The sequence below is a fragment of the Mastigoproctus giganteus genome, chromosome 8 (genome assembly GCF_048544385.1).
Source record: "Mastigoproctus giganteus isolate SK-2022 chromosome 8, ASM4854438v1, whole genome shotgun sequence".
NCBI classification, from domain to species: Eukaryota; Metazoa; Arthropoda; class Arachnida; order Uropygi; family Thelyphonidae; genus Mastigoproctus; species Mastigoproctus giganteus.
Window position 1 is genome coordinate 109,687,990 of NC_143582.1, and position 17,399 is coordinate 109,705,388.

Below are 17,399 nucleotides of genomic sequence, written 5' to 3' on the forward strand. Positions count from 1 at the left end.
GCTTACTAAAGGAAATCTAGACAGAGCATCCTCCCGCAATTAAATATATGGGCCAGAGGCCAGAGAATAAAGTACTGTATACTAAAAACAGCAAGGTACCTAGGAATCATTGTAGACGAGAGACTTGCCTTTCTCCCTCACACCAAACATATAAAAGAAAAATGTAAGGCTTTCTTAATGGCAATAAAACAAATTCTAAGAAATCAATCTTACAAATCAATCTTAAGGTAAATCTTATTGTAACATGTGGTGAAACTAGTCAGGTTCGTGGTAAGGTTATATGTAGGTGGGGTGGCGTGAGAAGGTGGTCTTGCCATAGCCACCTGTAGAAACAAAAAACCCTTGCGATAGAGGAAAGCGGATACCGCGTAGAGATAAATAAAGGGGAAGAATGACATGCTGGACAGAAGTAAAGAGGCCAGTTTGGACATAAATTTCAAGTTTTGGTATGGGTTGCAACAGGAATTTAGGAACGTCACTAATTAAAATATAGAATTTCTAGGGGAATATTTGAAGATAGCTTAAACTAAAGGAGAAAATGAACGAGATCGGCACTAAGGACCCCAGGCGGCCCTAACCAAAAACAGAAATTTAAACCTTCTGCGGGAAAGGGGACAAATCTAGGATATCTGCTCTGAAGGATTGGCGAATGAGGGGAGAAACTCTCTTTTGAAACTTGTTTAGGATTGGTGGAAAAGAAGTGAAAAGTTAGTAAGTGAGCGAGAACAATACTATAAAACTGGACGGGACCTGGTCCCATGAGTGATATCCCAAATGGGAACACCAATACCCCTAAAGACCAACTGCACCTTGCTGCTGGTCATCTTGGCTCTTAAACCATGCTCCCTTGCATGGTCCTATTTTTTCCCTTCGCCTCGGCAGGGGGAGGGACGGTATTTGCCGTCCCCTCATCTCCTTGCCACTCCTCTCTTCGCCTGGTGGAGCTCGGGCCTGCCCCACTGATTGTTTGGGGTCACCTTGTCTATCGGCCCCATATTTCTGTCTCTCTCCCCCTACTCTACCTAATACGCTAGCGTATACCCCACGTAACTTGAAAAATTTAATGACTAAATTTAATTGCGTTCACACTAAACCCCCAGCGAGCGAGAATTTTTATTTTGTGTGTATATATATATATATTTTTTTTTTTTTTTTTTTTTTTTTTTTAGGTACTAGCCACTGAAATATCCGGAAATTAGGTGGCAGAACCTGCAGGAGTAAATATCTAAGTACCTGGTCTGCCTCCACGAGGCATAGTATGGACAACGTTGGGCCCCAGCAGGGGTCTAGCAGCTAAATGGCCAGAAGAACAACGATACACAACACTACACTCATACAACATCCATACACTTTTAAATCTCTGGCCTTTAACAGTGAACTCTTACACCCACAATGAAAACAACGTGGAGATGGGGGAAACCACTGGTGCCGTTAGACACGAACACACTATAAGGATGCGAAAAAGAGGGGAGGAGAGAGACACGAAGGAAACAGTCGAAGAGAGTATAGAAAATGTAAGGGTGTGGGGGAAAGTGGATGAACGTGGAGGGGAGTTAGTTAAAGGGAGTTCAAAACACAAGTAAGGAAAAAAGAAGAAAGGAAATATAGATGACTAAGTCCGCCGAAGAAAGTGACAATATCCTAAAAAAAGGACAAATCCGATTAGGCCTGACCCATTAACAGTATTAACCCAAGAGTTAATTCCAACTACATCATCAAGGACAGTCCTGATGAAGCTCGACCTATTAACGGTATCAACTAAACAGTTAATTCCAACTCCAGATTGTGGAAAGTAGGATGGAGAAAGCCAGACCTGAACGGCACAGATTAAAGAATGTCAGCAGCCCCTAGAATGCAGAAAGAAGTAGCCCTGGGAAGCAGAAGGTAGCAGCCCTAGAATGCCCCAGTTGTATTAAGCACACGATAGGTTATAGGAAGGACTGTACAGTGATAATAGGAATTTCAACGAGAAAGATCAAATGATAAATCTATCCTGAGATATATATATATATATAGATGAATTGAGCATTATTTTAGAATAAAGTAATGGATAGAGAAATAGGAGAGTAGTAAGTTAAATAAGAAATGAACAGATGGTTGGTAGAAAGAATAGATGTGTTAAATTAAAGAGATAATTAAGTACTAGCGACTAAGGTGTTCTGAATTTATTGTTGTGACTAAGATAGATAATGTTTATGATTACTGTAGACATAAGAAATGTATTAGAAGGTCGATTAAATAATCAAGAGTAATTCCGAAATTGTTATAACATTTAGAAAGATATAATAATGGAAATGCATGGACCGTCGTTTTAAGTATCCTTGTTCCGACTAGAATGGGGTATTGGTATACATGTAATAACAAAAAAAATATATAACTACGCATTTCGTTTAATGCATTATGTATGTTGTGTTTATCTTACCATATAATGTGCAAATAATTTTCTTTAACTTTTATATCATGTACATATGTAATAAAGAATTGTATTTGTCTGTAATGGAGTTGTAATTAGTCAATCTGAACTCAGGCCTAGCCCGAAGGGCGAATTTTGCATAATGCAACATTCCTCAGGAATCTAACAAGAAGAAATAAATACACGTACGAACCTGATTCTTCTGTGTGTTATATGAGCCAGATTGCGGAATGCGGGGTAAGGATGCGGAGATAGAATAGAAGTTAATCAAACTATAGGCACTCTTGCAGGTTACAAACAGAAAATTAAAATAAGGTGATAAAATAAAAAAAAAAAACACCACCAACAACCAAACTCTACAAAATAACCAGGCGAGAGTGGGGCTTAAAAGCCCACACCCTCAGGCTGTACTATAACTGCGTCTTCCTATCCACCCTCTCCTACGGAGGAACAATGGGGCTTCAGCGCTAACAAAACAACTAAACCAAGCACAAAGACTTGCATTACTACCATGTCCAGAGTATGCCGCACGACTTCCACAATGGCCTTTCAAGCACTTCTAGGAAAAATGCCAGCCCATCTTGAGATCCAGTACCGCTACCTTAAATACAGGCTAAACAAGGATACCCCTAAATGATATCACCATTAACCTACAGGCAGACAAAAAAGTAGAGCTAGCAAGAATAAGAAATAAATTGAAGGAAAGATGGCAAAAAACATAGATCGCAGCTCATATATGTGAAACAACCAAGCACTACTTTCCGGAAGTGCAAGAAATGATTAGGAAGGAGAAGTTATGGCTGGCACCCGGATTTTATACAACTTTCTTAATGACAGGACACGGCAGCCTAAATGCCTAAGTGAACCAAGTAGAACTGGCTGAGACAGCAAATTGCCATTGCGGCGAGATAGAATCGGCTGAGCATATCCTCAACGAGTGCTATACCTATCAAGACCTCAGACAAGAACTGTCTTCCTTGGTAAATGCTACACTGCCAATAAACAAGGAAAAGCTGATAGCTACTGAAACTAACTTCAAGACGTTCAATTCTTTTGCCACAAGGGCCTTCAAAAGAAGAGGCCATCAGAGGAGAAGGAAACCGAGCCAGACCTTGACAACCGCCCACCTCACACTGTCAACAACTAGGCTGATAAAGACACTACTTAAATCTACTCTTCCCCCTTTCTCTCGCACCGCTCTGAGTGGGAGACACTTTTAACTGGCTTAAATACTCATCTTTTCTATTTGGGGCAGACCTTCCCCTTAGATCTGCCTCGTTCATATCACTCTACCTATCTTCCCCTACCTCGAGCGCTTCCAAAGTTCCTTGGAGGTGCTCGGCAAGATGATAAGTGCCACGTGAAGGCGTACAACCCGGTACGCCTCCACGTGGCAGGGTGGGGAGCAGAGACCCAGTGTCTCTAGCCTCACTTGCTATGTTTCCGGTCCAACCATTACACACAACAGAACATAACACTACTCTCAGACAACGCACAACACAGCGGCTGGAAGTAAGAAGTCCCATATCAAGAAGACATGACGCGGCTAATGGGGAAACTCCGAGCTCCGCTCAGGCAACCCAAACACTTCTACCTAAACATTATTGCTGACGAGGTACACGCTTTCATGGCAACGGTCTTCCTCTCTGGCGGTGCCGTCTTTCAGCAGGATAATGCACCATGCCTCATTGCCCGGATTCTTCGAGACTGGTTCGTGGAAAATGAGGAAGACTTCCAGGTATTGCACTGGCTTCCAAATTCCCACCTTACAGGAGTTAAAGGATATTCTGGTTATGTGTTGGTACCAGATACCACAAGACATTTAGAAATATTGTAGCGTCCATGCCTCGCCGGGTACGAGTTGTTTTGGCTGCACGTGGAGGACCAACATCACATTAGGTAGGTAGTCATAATGTTTTGCCTCATCGGTGTATTCCTTTCAATATGGATTTTCTACTACCTTAACACATCACCTCCAGATAATGGTTGTTCAGAGTTGATCTTTATCGGTGTAAATTGATTAAAGAAATAAATAAATGATTTATTATGATGAGGTTCCTTTTCAACATAATAAATACCATACTGAAATCAGAAAACAGCTGATTTCCCATTTCGATTCAGAGAAAATTTAAGGAAAAAATGTTACCATTATTACCAACCTTTGCAAGACTCATTTCTGGAACAACAGTGTACTCGGAGAATGTGCTCGTGGCAGTCATCTGAAAAAGCGATTTTCCTTTACAAGTTATTCGCGTAGTCCCGTCCTGCTGAGTACTACCAAAAACTGTACTGAAATGGAAAATGGTTCTTTATGTTAATGGATAACTATCAAGCAAATTAAAACCTAATTCATAATCAGAAAAGACAGTGTGTGTGTGTGTGTGTGTGTGTGTGTGTGTGTGTGTGTGTGTGTGTGTGTGTGTGTGTGTGTGTGTGTGTGTTTCGGACATGAAGGCTTGGGAAATTTTATCCCCAAGTATATTAACAACATGTTAGCAAGGGTCAGATTTCCGATGGTTTTCTGAGGCCGTTATTAAGGCATTTCTTTGACAGGCAGTTAATCTTAATGACTTCAAAGGGCGTGATTGTAATCAACTGGCATTAATCGAATTCTCTGCCCCACACAAAGGGTATTTTGATTTTCTTACCATCATTGCAATTCTTTTGGATGCTTTACCCCCATCCCTGTAGTAATAGACAACTGTTTTCGTGAAGCTTTCATCGAAAACAGTTGTTTGGAACAAAAGAAACGTTTTTCCGAGCACTTTTAACTCCAAAATAATTTAGCACATATAATAATCAGTATCCATTGCAGCAATTTTTTTTTAGAGATAGATGGAAAAGGATCAGAGTATGTCTGCCAGAGATAAAAATTGATGTTGTGACTAATCAAACTAAGTTTTCAAGGGTACGGCATTCCATGTGGGATGCTAAAACAAACGAACTGCCGACCTTGGTCAGAAAATGTCATTCTTGAAAATTTTCACGAGAAGGGACAAATTTAAAAAAAAAAAAAAACTTCTCACCAACAAGAGAATACTTCAAAAAAAAATTTTTTTTCGAATGAGTAGAGGTCTAGAATTAATGAATAGAATTCAGAGAATAATTTACAGAAATCGTTACACCATTGAAATCAGAAGGAATTTAAATAGCAGAAAACAGTAATGTAAGTACTTAACTTAGTTGTCCTACCTAAACTTCTGGCATACATTAGTTTTGGGACTTTTGCAAGCTGCACATTTTCTACATTGTGGAACAATTGATGGGATAACGTGGTCACCTAGAAAAAATTAAGAATCCCATAAAATTATCAATTACGTTGAATAAAATAAATTATTAATCATCTCTATAATATTCTTTGGATTACTTCATTTACAAATAACTGACAACGAGAGCTTGTAAAATGCCACTTCCAAAGAGACGAGAAGTTTAAAAGTCAGATTTATAGTTTAAGAGTGGCAATATAAACTGTCGATTCAATATGCTATGAATTAACTGCGCTAAACCAGAGCTATTTCATTATGTAAACAGTATTAATTTTACTTGAATGTATATAGGCATGTGTTTTGGCAGCCTTCTAATCCAGAAGTAATTATACTCTTGTTGAGTTGGGAGTGGTGACATATGAAAGAGAATATGCTCGTTCGTTCAGATAAGACTTTATTCAGTGATGATAAGAAAATAGCACTGAATTTATTAGTATGAAGCGGAATCACTTCTTTTATGAATTGAAAAATAAATGCGAAGTAGGATCGGTAATTGCTAATTTTTAGTCTTCGCCGTTGTGGGTTTAATGTTATGTTATTTGGTTTTTAGGAGCATTAGCAACTAAGGCCATATTAATCCGGGGTATGCGGTGGTCATTCCCTGACCTTTCCGCATCCTCCGTATTTGGTGGTCACGGGCTCGAACCCCGGTCTAATCAAGAAGCGTGTGCTACGCACTGCTGCTCCTGCCCACGGAGGCGCCAGTTGATTTAATGATTACTGCATTAATCGGAATCATAAGTGTAAAGCTGACCTACACGATAGCTCTATGTGGATTTGATCCGCCTCATTACAGCAATGAGTATACACACGAAACAGAGTTTTCACAGCAGCTAAAGGCATTAAGTTACAGATATGTTTTTAAAAAGGGGGCTTAGAGGGGAACAGACATTCTGTGTGCTATCACACACTCCATCTAGAACACAGATGGATCCAATATCTTTCTATTTTAGAAGATTTAGAAGTCCGGTTGGCCGGCCTACCTAAAATCCACTCTTGAACACCTTCTTGATGGTAAGCCTGTTACATCACTATGGTGGCAATGAACGTATAGAACAGTTCTCTTCAAGACGCCTCGTCACCGTGAAGAAGAAAAAGACAAAATCCTCCAGCACACGACAAAACAAGTGGTTCTCTGTCCCCAGCGGCTTTCACTCCGCCTCTTAAAGCAGCGAGAGGATCAGAGTGGAAGCAGAGGGTGCTAAGAATCTCTGGATACGACCAGGCTGCCATGCACGGAAACTTAACTTGGTCTGTTACAATGTAAGATCGCTCATCGGCGAAGAGAGGATATTAGAAGTGGAAAAGCAATTAGATAATGTGAATTGGAATATCATTGATTAGGCTGAACAACAAGAAGAAATGAATCACTTATAAGTTTATCAAGTAGAAATCTGTAGTACGGCAATGGAAACAGTGAAAAGAGCAAAAGGTAGAGTTGGCTTTCTGGTCCATAACGATTTAAAAAAAAAACAACATTTTGGAATTCAAAAGTATATTCACCAAAAGTGTCAAAAAAGACTACTACTCAGAACGCCAGAACTTCCAATATGACTCTGTTCGATATTCAGTTAGTTAATGCAATTAGTGATTCTTAAGACAAAGGTCAGGTTACCTTTTTTTTTGCGAGGCAGCTGGTTCGAAGTCTCAATATATGTTCATGAAAGTTTAGTTTCCTATCTAATATTAAGCCTAAAAAGCAGAAAATTGGAACAATAAGTAGAGAAATTATTATTATTTGCGCCATGTGGTCGTTGCTAATACTAAATAGAAAAAAAGAATGGTTACTTTCCTTTTAGAAACTTCCTTTGTATACTCGAAGAAAGAAAATTTATTACATACTGGAAAAAACGGAAGAAAACGTCTAAACTCAAAAGGAAACTTCTCTCTTTCTCTCTTTCTCTCTCTCTCTCTGATGTAATCGCAGTAGAAATCACTAAAAATTTTATAAATTGGAAATGTTTATAACAGCATTTCTTCTGTGCAGTTCTCTATCGATCACAGAATAGCAGCTGACATACCCTGATGGAATAATCGTCAAATTCGGAATTCGGCTCCCTCAGACACCTAGTGGAATCCATGCCATGACGTGTACAGGCTGTAATTCGGGGACAAATTGGCCCTACTAGATACTGAATAAAGGTTTCTAATTTTTTGGCGAGTAAGTGCATTCAGACAGTCTCAATGACAAATGATCACTGGCAGATTTGTTCATTTCTGGACCCTGTGCCTATAGCCCTAGAATAAACGAACTACTAATGTTTGGATAAACACATAATTTATCATTATTTTTATATAAAGAATGATGCTACACAAATATAAATTGAGGGGAGGACATCAGTTGTTTGTTATTTGGTTTTTAAGAGCATTAGCAACTAAGGCCATATTGCTCCGGGGATATGCGGTGGTCATTCCCTGCCATTTCTACATCCCCCGTATTTGGTGGTCACGGGCTCGAACCCCGGTCTAATCAAGACGCGTGTGCTACGCACTGCTGCTCCTGCCCACCTGGCTACGGAGGCGCCTGGGATATCAGTATTTGTGGACAGTGGCCACTTTGTTTTATATATTTTAACATGGATGCTCCTCTGGCTAACTTTCTGAAGTAATCAAACATACGAGTATATAAGTACGGTATATATAAAAACATTAACTAACATTAACTTTAATATTAACTAACATAAAAGCATTAACTAAACACAAGAAAGGCACATGGAGTGGATGGAATCTATCCAGTTATATTAAAGGAGGCGGCAAGGGAAGTAAGCAAACCCTTAGCTATAATTATGAGAGCTTCCCTGGACTCAGGGGACTTACGCATGAACTGGAGATGTGACTCCAATCCCCAAAGAAGGATCAAAGGGGGACACAGGTAATTACAGACCTATTAGTTTAACTTCTGTTCCAGGGAAATTAATGGAGGCACTGGTTAAAGAAGCACTGCAGGATCATCTAGACAAGACTTCAGTTATAGCTCGGACACAGCATGGGTTTGTTAAGGGGAAGTCTTGTCTGACAAATTTGATTGGATACTATGATGTAGTTACAAAGAAAGTGGATGCAAAGAATCACTTTGATATCATATATCTGGATCTCAGAAAAGCCTTTAATACTGTTGCACATGGAAGACTTCTGCACAAATTGGAGCAGTGTGGCACTGGATGTAAATTGCTACTATGGATAAAGGGATGGTGAGTAGGAGAAAACAGAGTGGTAATCAATGGACACTGCTCTTTGTGGACTAATGTTATTAGTGGAGTCCCTCAGGGGTCAGTGTTGGGTCCATTGTTGTTTTCTATATTTATAAATGATATTGATGATGGTATATCAGGCTTAATGTCCAAGTTTGCAGACGATACGAAGGTTGGCAGAGTTATTAATGACAGTACACTGCTGCAAGAGGATCTAGAAAAGTTGAGAAGATGGGCTGAGAGGTGGCAAATGAAGTTTAACATTGACAAACGTAAAGTACTACATATGGGAAGCAGTAATCCCAGAGTAACGTATCAACTCTGTGGTACCACACTGACAGTGGTAGAGAATGAAAAGGACCTGGGGGTAATTTGTGCAGGCAGATATGAAGTTTTCTGAACAGTGCAGACGGTCTACAAGAGTAGCTCATTGTGTCTTGTCAATGATATACAGGAATTTTTTTCTAGCAGAGATAAGCAGGTGATTATCCCCTTGTATAAGACAATGGTCAGACCACAGCTTGAGTACTGTATACAGGTCTGGAGGCCTCATTTTAAGAATGATGTAGAGCTGATGGGACGAGCACAGAGAAGGACAACAAGATTAGTGAATGGAAGAAAGGGTTGCTCTTACGAAGAAAGGCTTAAGTTTTGCAAATTACAGTGGCTGGAGACTAGGCACCTGCGAGGTGATCTGATAGAGGTCTATAAAGCCTTGAATGGTTTGAGCATGCTCAATGCTGATGGGATTCTTCCTCCTTCTTAGAATAATCGTCTGAGAGGACATAAATTCAAATTGAGAAAAGACAGTTGTAAGATAGATGTGCGGAAGTTTGCCTTTAAAAAAAAAAAACAATAATAAATTTTCTGTTTATACTCCGGGACGACCAAACAGTCAAAGGAGTTAACAAGATAGACAGAATACAAGAAACAGCACCGTATTCAGCAGTCACGGGCTTGAACCCCGGTCACTCAAGGCACGTGTACTTATGCACCCACGCGCCTGACCAGTAGGCTACCGCGGCCCTTTTAGCCAGCAGGTGGTTGATGGATGGAACAAACTTCCATCTGTCGTTGAAGAAGTTGATAGCTATGTATATATTAAATGCAATAGCATCATTAATATCAGCCATTTCTGAATAAACCGAATATTTATAAAGCGGCATCGTTTTAAGTTATATCTCATATTGTGAATACCTTCACAACGAGTTGCCATGATATTTCACTACTTCGAATAAGTAATGCTTCACCTAAGGAGAAGACTAATATTACTTATTCTCAGATAGGTACCACCCAGACGGCACCGTTTCAATGCTATTTTGTATATGTGTGGGATAATAACTCGACTATCCACTTGTCCCTATTAGACTTAGAAAAGCAAAAAAGATAGAGGGAAAGTAACAGTAGGAGTGGAAGAGGAAAAGAAACGGTGTAGAAGAATGAAAGGGACAGTAACTCCAACTCACACCACTCAAAAACTCATCGAATAGGCAACAGTTATACTTCATAACTATTTTGCCATCATTGCATCACTTGGGTACCTACCCACCCACCGAAGAAGGGCCAAATAGTCCTGAAACGGCACCAGAGGGAGCTTGATGATGTCCAGAGTTTCCAAGAATAGGTAACAACAGCCTTCTCCACTGGGGAAGCGTTGCATATTCGAGGAGTTTCAGTTTTTGAGTGGTGTGAGTTGAAGGAGTTACTGTCCCTTTCATTCTTCTACACCGTTTCTTTTCCTCTTCCACTCCTACTATTACTTTCCCTCTATCTTTTTTTCTTTTCTAAGTCTAATAGGGACAACTGGATAGTCGAGTTTTTATCCCACACAAATACAAAATAGCCCTGAAACGGTGCCGTCTGGGTGGTGGTACCTATCTGAGAATAAGTAACGTTAGTCTTCTCCTTAGGTGAAGCATTACTTATTCGAAGTAGCGCAATATCATGGCAACTCGTTGTGAAGGTATTCACAATATGAGATATAAATTAAAACGATGCCGCCTTATAAATATTCTGTTTATTCAGAAATGGCTGTGTATTAATGATGCTATTGCACTTAATATATACATAGACTAAATTTGCTCGCAGCTTGAGGCTTTAGCCCTAAACACATCTTAGAAGTTGATAGCTTAAATGGATTCAAGGCAGAACTTTACGAACATTTGGAGCGAGTGGATGGGTGAAATAAGGGTTTTTTTTTTTTTTTTTTTTTTGCCTGATGCTATATAAGCTTGCTTTCTCGAATCATGTGCCTTTGCTAATGCTAACCAGCAATTTGCAACTAAAGCTAGCGATTGCCTAAAAACGAGGAAAACTCATTTCAGTACTAACACAATTAAGTATAAGGGAAACATAGTTCGTTACACAATAAAAGTCACGACAAGAAAACTAATTAACTGATTTCTGTTACCTGGTTTAACTGACGTCACTCCTTTTCCGACACTCTCAACTATTCCAGCTCCTTCATGGCCTAATACAGCTGGAAATGGATAGGATGGATTCTTGCCTGATTGAAAATACACATCCGTATGACACAAACCGCTGGATACCATCTGAAACGCCAATGGAAAATGTTAGTGAACGAACTTAAGATGCTCTGGCTTTTTATTTCTTTATAGTAACATACAACCTATTATGAAGTTGAACTAATGCAAAGGTGATTAAAACGACGGAGTTTCCTTATGCCATCTTAAGTAAAACTAGCTCTACGATCTTGAGACGGAGAAGGTTATTATAAAGTAGCCTAACAATATCGTATACATCACTGCCACATCGTATAGCAGTGATGAAGATAAGATGAATGGCGGTATGGAAAGATAGTCAACTATAGTGAAGTTTTTTTTTTTTTTTTTTATTTGAAACAATTAATAGTTGTGTCTGTCCCTACCAGATGTGGGGAGCAGCATACACAAAATGGCGAATTGCATTAGTGTAGAAAAGAAAAAAGAGCAGTGTGTTTTTTGCTTGAGGAAATGAAATCAGCAACAACAGTTCAGAGATGATTTCGCATTCGTTTTATGAAGAATCCTCTCAGCAAAAATTCCGTTTATCAGTGGCACAGAAATTGCGTAAATAAGGGATGTTGCGACTCAAATGAAACAAGCAAGTTCTTATCACTGTTCTATTCCTCAGAGGCCAGAAAAAATCAGCATGTACAAATCTGTTTTTGCAACAGTCTGTTAAGTGCACCAGAAACGGTTCTGGTGATGAAAGAAAATGTGATGAAAACTACCTGCTCGAGCATATTGTCTTTGCTGATGAATCATCATTTCATGTTGTGGCTATGTCAACACGCACAATGTTCATGTTTGGGGCACAGAAAAAGCAGGCGAGTGCATAAGTCAACGCTTTCGTTTCATTCCGAAAGGCAATGAGGTCTCTGCTTTGAACAGAGAGAAAGTTTACGGACATTTCTTTTTACACCGAAAAGATCGCAAGTTTCTTTAACTCGAATGCTTCAGAATTTTCGGATACCACAAATCAGTGACGATGACTCCAATGCAAGATTTGTTTTTCCAACAAGATGGAGCTCCATCACATTATCATCGAGAAGTGACAGTATGCATGGATCGACCAGAACCATCAATGAATGAAAGTTGTAAAGCCCAAGAAACGTATAGGTAAAAAGAAATCCAAAGAAGAAAAAATTAGTCAAGAAACACTTGTCATGATGAACCGAAGAAGACAAATGAAGAGCAAAAAAAAAAAAAACTGACAAGGAAAAAATTGTGTACTGAGTTGTGCAAAGCCATTAGAAAGAGACTCAGAGAGGCCATAAGAAAAGTAGAACAAGCATTAAGGAAAAACAAAGGATTTAAATCAGCAGCCATGATCAGTACTACAGAAAGATAAATGATATTGAAACTGAAGAAAAGCGATGGTGTACTTACAAATAGCAGAGAAGGCATAATTCAAATAGCAGAAGACTACAAGGAGCGAGGGAATGATGCCAGCAATCGGGGAAGATGGATCGCAAATTAGTAACACATACAACATACCTGATGTCCTTCCTGATGAGGTAGAACATGAGTTGAAGAAAATGAAGAACAAGAATGCCCGGGGGAAGATGAATTTACTGTAGAGTTGTTAAAATTGGGAGGAAGAAACATGACACAAAAACTGGCAAGACTCTTCACAAAATGCATTAGAAAATGTGTGACGCCTAAGGAGTGAAATAACGCAATCGATTTTGCTGCAATAAGAAAGGAGATAAACTGGAAATTATAGACCAATTAGCTTGTTATCCAACATATAAAAGTTGTTCACAACGGTCATTACTAACAGATTAGAAAGAATACTTGGTGAGAATCAACCGAAAGAGCAAACTGGCTTTAGGACAGGATTCTCAACTATGGATCGCCTTCACGTAATGTCACAGCTAATGGAGAAAGCAAGTGTATATAAACACCATTATGCTTGGCATTTGTGGATTATGAAAAGGCATTTGACTCCATACAGCATAAGGCAATGTTTCGAACAATGGAAAGACAAGGCATAGATACCCCATATATTATGATTTTGAAGAAAAAATATATGAGAATTCTACCTCCTTTATTAGACTAGACAAAGATAGTAGAAATTTTAAATTGAGAAAGGAGTTCGACAAGGGGAGACAATATCTCCGAAGTTGTTTACTGCTGCCCTGGAGGAAGCTTTTAGAAGATTAGACTGGTCGCAGAAAGGAATCAAATGTGAATGGAGAGTACAAAAACCATTTACAGATGACATTGTGGTCATAAGCTACGATTCCATAGAATTAGAGGAAAATCTTAATCAGTTATGCAGAGTTAGAAGGATTTTGGACTAAAGATGCATATGGCTAAAACAAAAGTAATGATGAACAAGTATGCCACAGAAAGGGATATAATGATTGAAGGAGCAGTAATTGAAAAGGTGGATTCATATACTTATCTGGGACAAGTCATTATGTGTAATAATGATAAATGTCTGGAAGTCAAGAGAAGAATAAATTTTTGATGGATAGCATACAGGAAATATAGTTACATATTGAGAAGCAATATCCCAATTTGTCTGAAACGTAAAATAATGAACCAATGTATACTCCCCACCATGACTTATGGAAGTGAAACTTGGACACTAACCAAAAGAATTGAAGAGAAGCTGAGAACTACACAGCGAAGAATGGAATGAATTATATTGGGAATCAGACTGTTAGATAAGAAGAGAAACACATGGATTAGGCAGCAAACTCAAGTAAAGGACATTTTTATCAAAATTAAAGAACTAAAATGGTCTTGGGCAGGACACGTAGCTCGAAGACATGACAGATGGACTAAGAAAATAACAGAAAGGTACCCACGAGGAGCTAGAAGAAAATCTGGGACACAACAACGGAGATGGACAGATGATATTCATGAGTTTGTGAGTAGTAAATGAATGACCATTGCACAAAACAGAAGGAAATGGAAAGTTGCTGGAGAGGCCTTCATCGTGCAGTGGATTGAAAATGACTGATGATGATGATGATGATTAAAAAGTTAAATACATTTGTTGATTGAATGGCAAGGTGTGGGAATTTGCAGTTAACTTACATTAAATTTAAACGCTAATTTCCCATTTAAAAACTCTGAAATGTTAAAAAATCCTAAATTTCTGATCCACTTGTGAATTCATTGACTTCATAACAAAATATCAAAGTGGATTCAGAAACACTGTCTGTAAATAAGTAATATGTTTATTTTACTGACTGAATGTTCTGGATGCGGAGTTTCCAACATTGCAGAGCCTAAAAAAAAAAAAAACTGTTGATCTTAAAAGGGTATTAATGTCTTAATCTTTATTTTTAGCTTTACTACTTAAAAAAAAATTTCATAAAAGAACAAAAAATGGCTATGAACAAAACGCCTTTTTTAAAAGTTAATTATGAAAATAATGATGCAAGTTTTGTAGCATTTTGGAACCGAAACACTGCACAACTGGATTCAAAAACAATGAATTGATAATAAACATTTTTAAACCAGTGATATAGAAAAGTTTTACTCCATAATGAACTAATGTCCTAGCAAGTCCCAACGTACAGAAAGTTTCACATCATGGGAATTTATCTGACAATTTTGAACACACTTGCCTTGATTCTGACTTCGCCATCCTTAGGTGGTGCCACTTCGACTTCTTCCAAAGAGAGCGGTTGACCTCGTTCCCACGCCACTGCTGCCCGACATTTAATTTCCTGGAAGTAGAGGGGAAAAAATAATCAATAAATAAATTAGCAAACACTACAATAATGTGGAATGGTGTACAAGCAACGTGTTTAAAAATTTCTAAGCTTAAAAGTTCGATTTATTCCAGTTTTCGCGTCTTAATCTACAAGTTCAAAACCAGGCTGAAGAGAGAGTTAAAAATCAAAACCGCTTCTGTGACTAATCGTAAGAAAGTTTCCTTGGGAACTGCATTACTTTAATTCCTTTTAAATTGTCCCAAATATTATCTTATTTATTCAATTATCAGTGAATCCTTTTCCAGAAAATTTCGCATTAAAATTCCTGCTGCACGTTTCATACTTTGGATTATCAACCCTACTTCGGAAATTCAAGATGCCATGTCAACAACAGGATTCCAGCATATTCCCGTGCATATTCTTACATGACTGTAATCCAAGGCGAGAACTGAACTTTTAGCAGAATCAGCATTTATATCTTAACACAGATCATTATTTTGTTATGGGTGGGAAACCGAACGAAGCTGAAGAAATAGGAAATCATGTAGTAAGGAAAAGGGAAGACAAAAATGGAGGACACACTGGCGAGTGGAGCAAAAAATAAAAGAATTAGTGTTGCAAAGTATGTTGTGGTCCTCGGGCATTAATCTTACACCAGGGCTTCCAGAAACCTAACCGCAAGCAGAATTGGAATTCATAAATTCTATCATTTCATTGTAAATGCGAATCATCTAATTGTATGCTTCGAAACGCTGATGTAGTAGACATACCATCTCCATAAAAGAAATGTGATCATAAGAACTTTTTTTTTTTTCCTGGTAATTGTTGGCGCATCGGCTTCTGTGGCCATAATGCACCTCCCAAGGTTTTCGCAGTACTTTGATCCAAGCCCGAAGCGGGATTCGAACCCGCGACCTTTGGGTTGCCAGGCAGGCACTTTACCCACCGGCTAGCCCGGTCGGCTATCATAAGAACTGATGGCAAAGAAAAGCAACAATGTGCAGCAAGGTTTTTCCCTGATAATGACAAAAAAAAAAAAAAATTCCACTTTGCATCATTTTATTAAGACGTTTTAAAATTCATTTATGCAATTCGGTGCAAGTGGCATTAGTAAAAAATATGATCTTTAATATCGAAGTTAAGTTCCTGCTAATACAAGCTGAGGCCACAGAAGTAAACTACAGTACTGTAATCGCGATTTTTTTTTTTTTTTTTTTTGCTGATGCTGCATAAGCTTGCTTTCTTGCATCGTGTATGCCTCTACTAATGCTAATGATACAATGCAGTTTTCAATTTGAATAGCAATATTATAAAATTAATTTTTTTTATATATAAAACAATGAATTACAAAATTTTATAAAATTTAAAGCAATTATTTTTTCGTATAAGTAGTTCAGTCTCCTTTATTAAAAAGATGCTCCAGCCTCCTGTAGATTGCAGGCGGGGATCCTCTCAATGATCCTCTCATTTGACTACACTGTACGTAGTTTGGAGTGGGAAAGATAAGTCATTTTCACAGTGTGCTAAAGATTAACGAATGTGATTTTCTTTTGCCTATCTGGAATACAAAATACTTTTATATGTACAGTATTTAATTTTGATTCGAAGATTATCTTGTCCCAAAAAACATTGAGATTAATTTGGAACAGCAATTTCGATAATAGTTAACAAGTCATGAACATCATGTGGCGAGGTTTTGGTAAATGCTTCCCGAGTACAGCATAGAAGTTATAGGAACTTTATTTGATAATCAAACGCTCCTGAAATTATTATTATTAGCTATATGGCAGAAGGAAGCCCGAGGCTTATGCTGCACCAGCCAAAAAAAAAAAAAAAAAAAAATTCTCGAGTTACCCCCAAAAGAGTGAGAGACAGAGAGAGGGAGATGATATACAGCTCAGGACCCTGGGTGTGTGCCAAGCCCATACTCACCATGTGTGGGCCCATGGGGTTAAAAAAGTAACTCAATGAGCACATTATCTAAGTTGTAGGGTGGAAAAAGACACGCATCGTTTAAAGCCGATATGGAAAACAGTTTTGATTTTATTGATTGGCGAAGCAGATACTTTATTTTTTTCTGAATCTCTCCAAATGTCATTTTGTTAGTTTCAGTGGAGGGTAAGGTAATTTGATGAATTCATTCACAAGTCTCTTGGTGAAACAAGTATTGTAATTATTATTACCATTAGTACATTCATCCTGCGCAGTAAGGCTGTTTTTCAGGTTTCAAATTAATGATTTGATTTTTTTTTCGCTGAACGTAGTGGCATAGTATTTAGAGTAAGACACCACCGGTGGTCTCCCAACAACTGCGCCATCGGCACTCTTGTGAAATATACAGAACTTTGTAA

At 38.4% G+C, this 17,399-nt stretch overlaps 1 protein-coding gene across 1 annotated transcript in view; it reads right to left on the bottom strand.

Annotated features, from left to right (window-relative positions):
- The window catches only part of LOC150081765 (alcohol dehydrogenase class-3-like), a 219,853-nt gene that overhangs the window by 190,856 nt on the left and 11,598 nt on the right, over nt 1-17,399 (bottom strand). Inside the window, exon 2 of the mRNA XM_090378859.1 lies at nt 14,959-15,060. Coding sequence (XP_090234985.1) covers nt 14,959-15,060 — 102 coding nt within the window. The remainder of the gene's footprint in view (nt 1-14,958; nt 15,061-17,399) is intronic.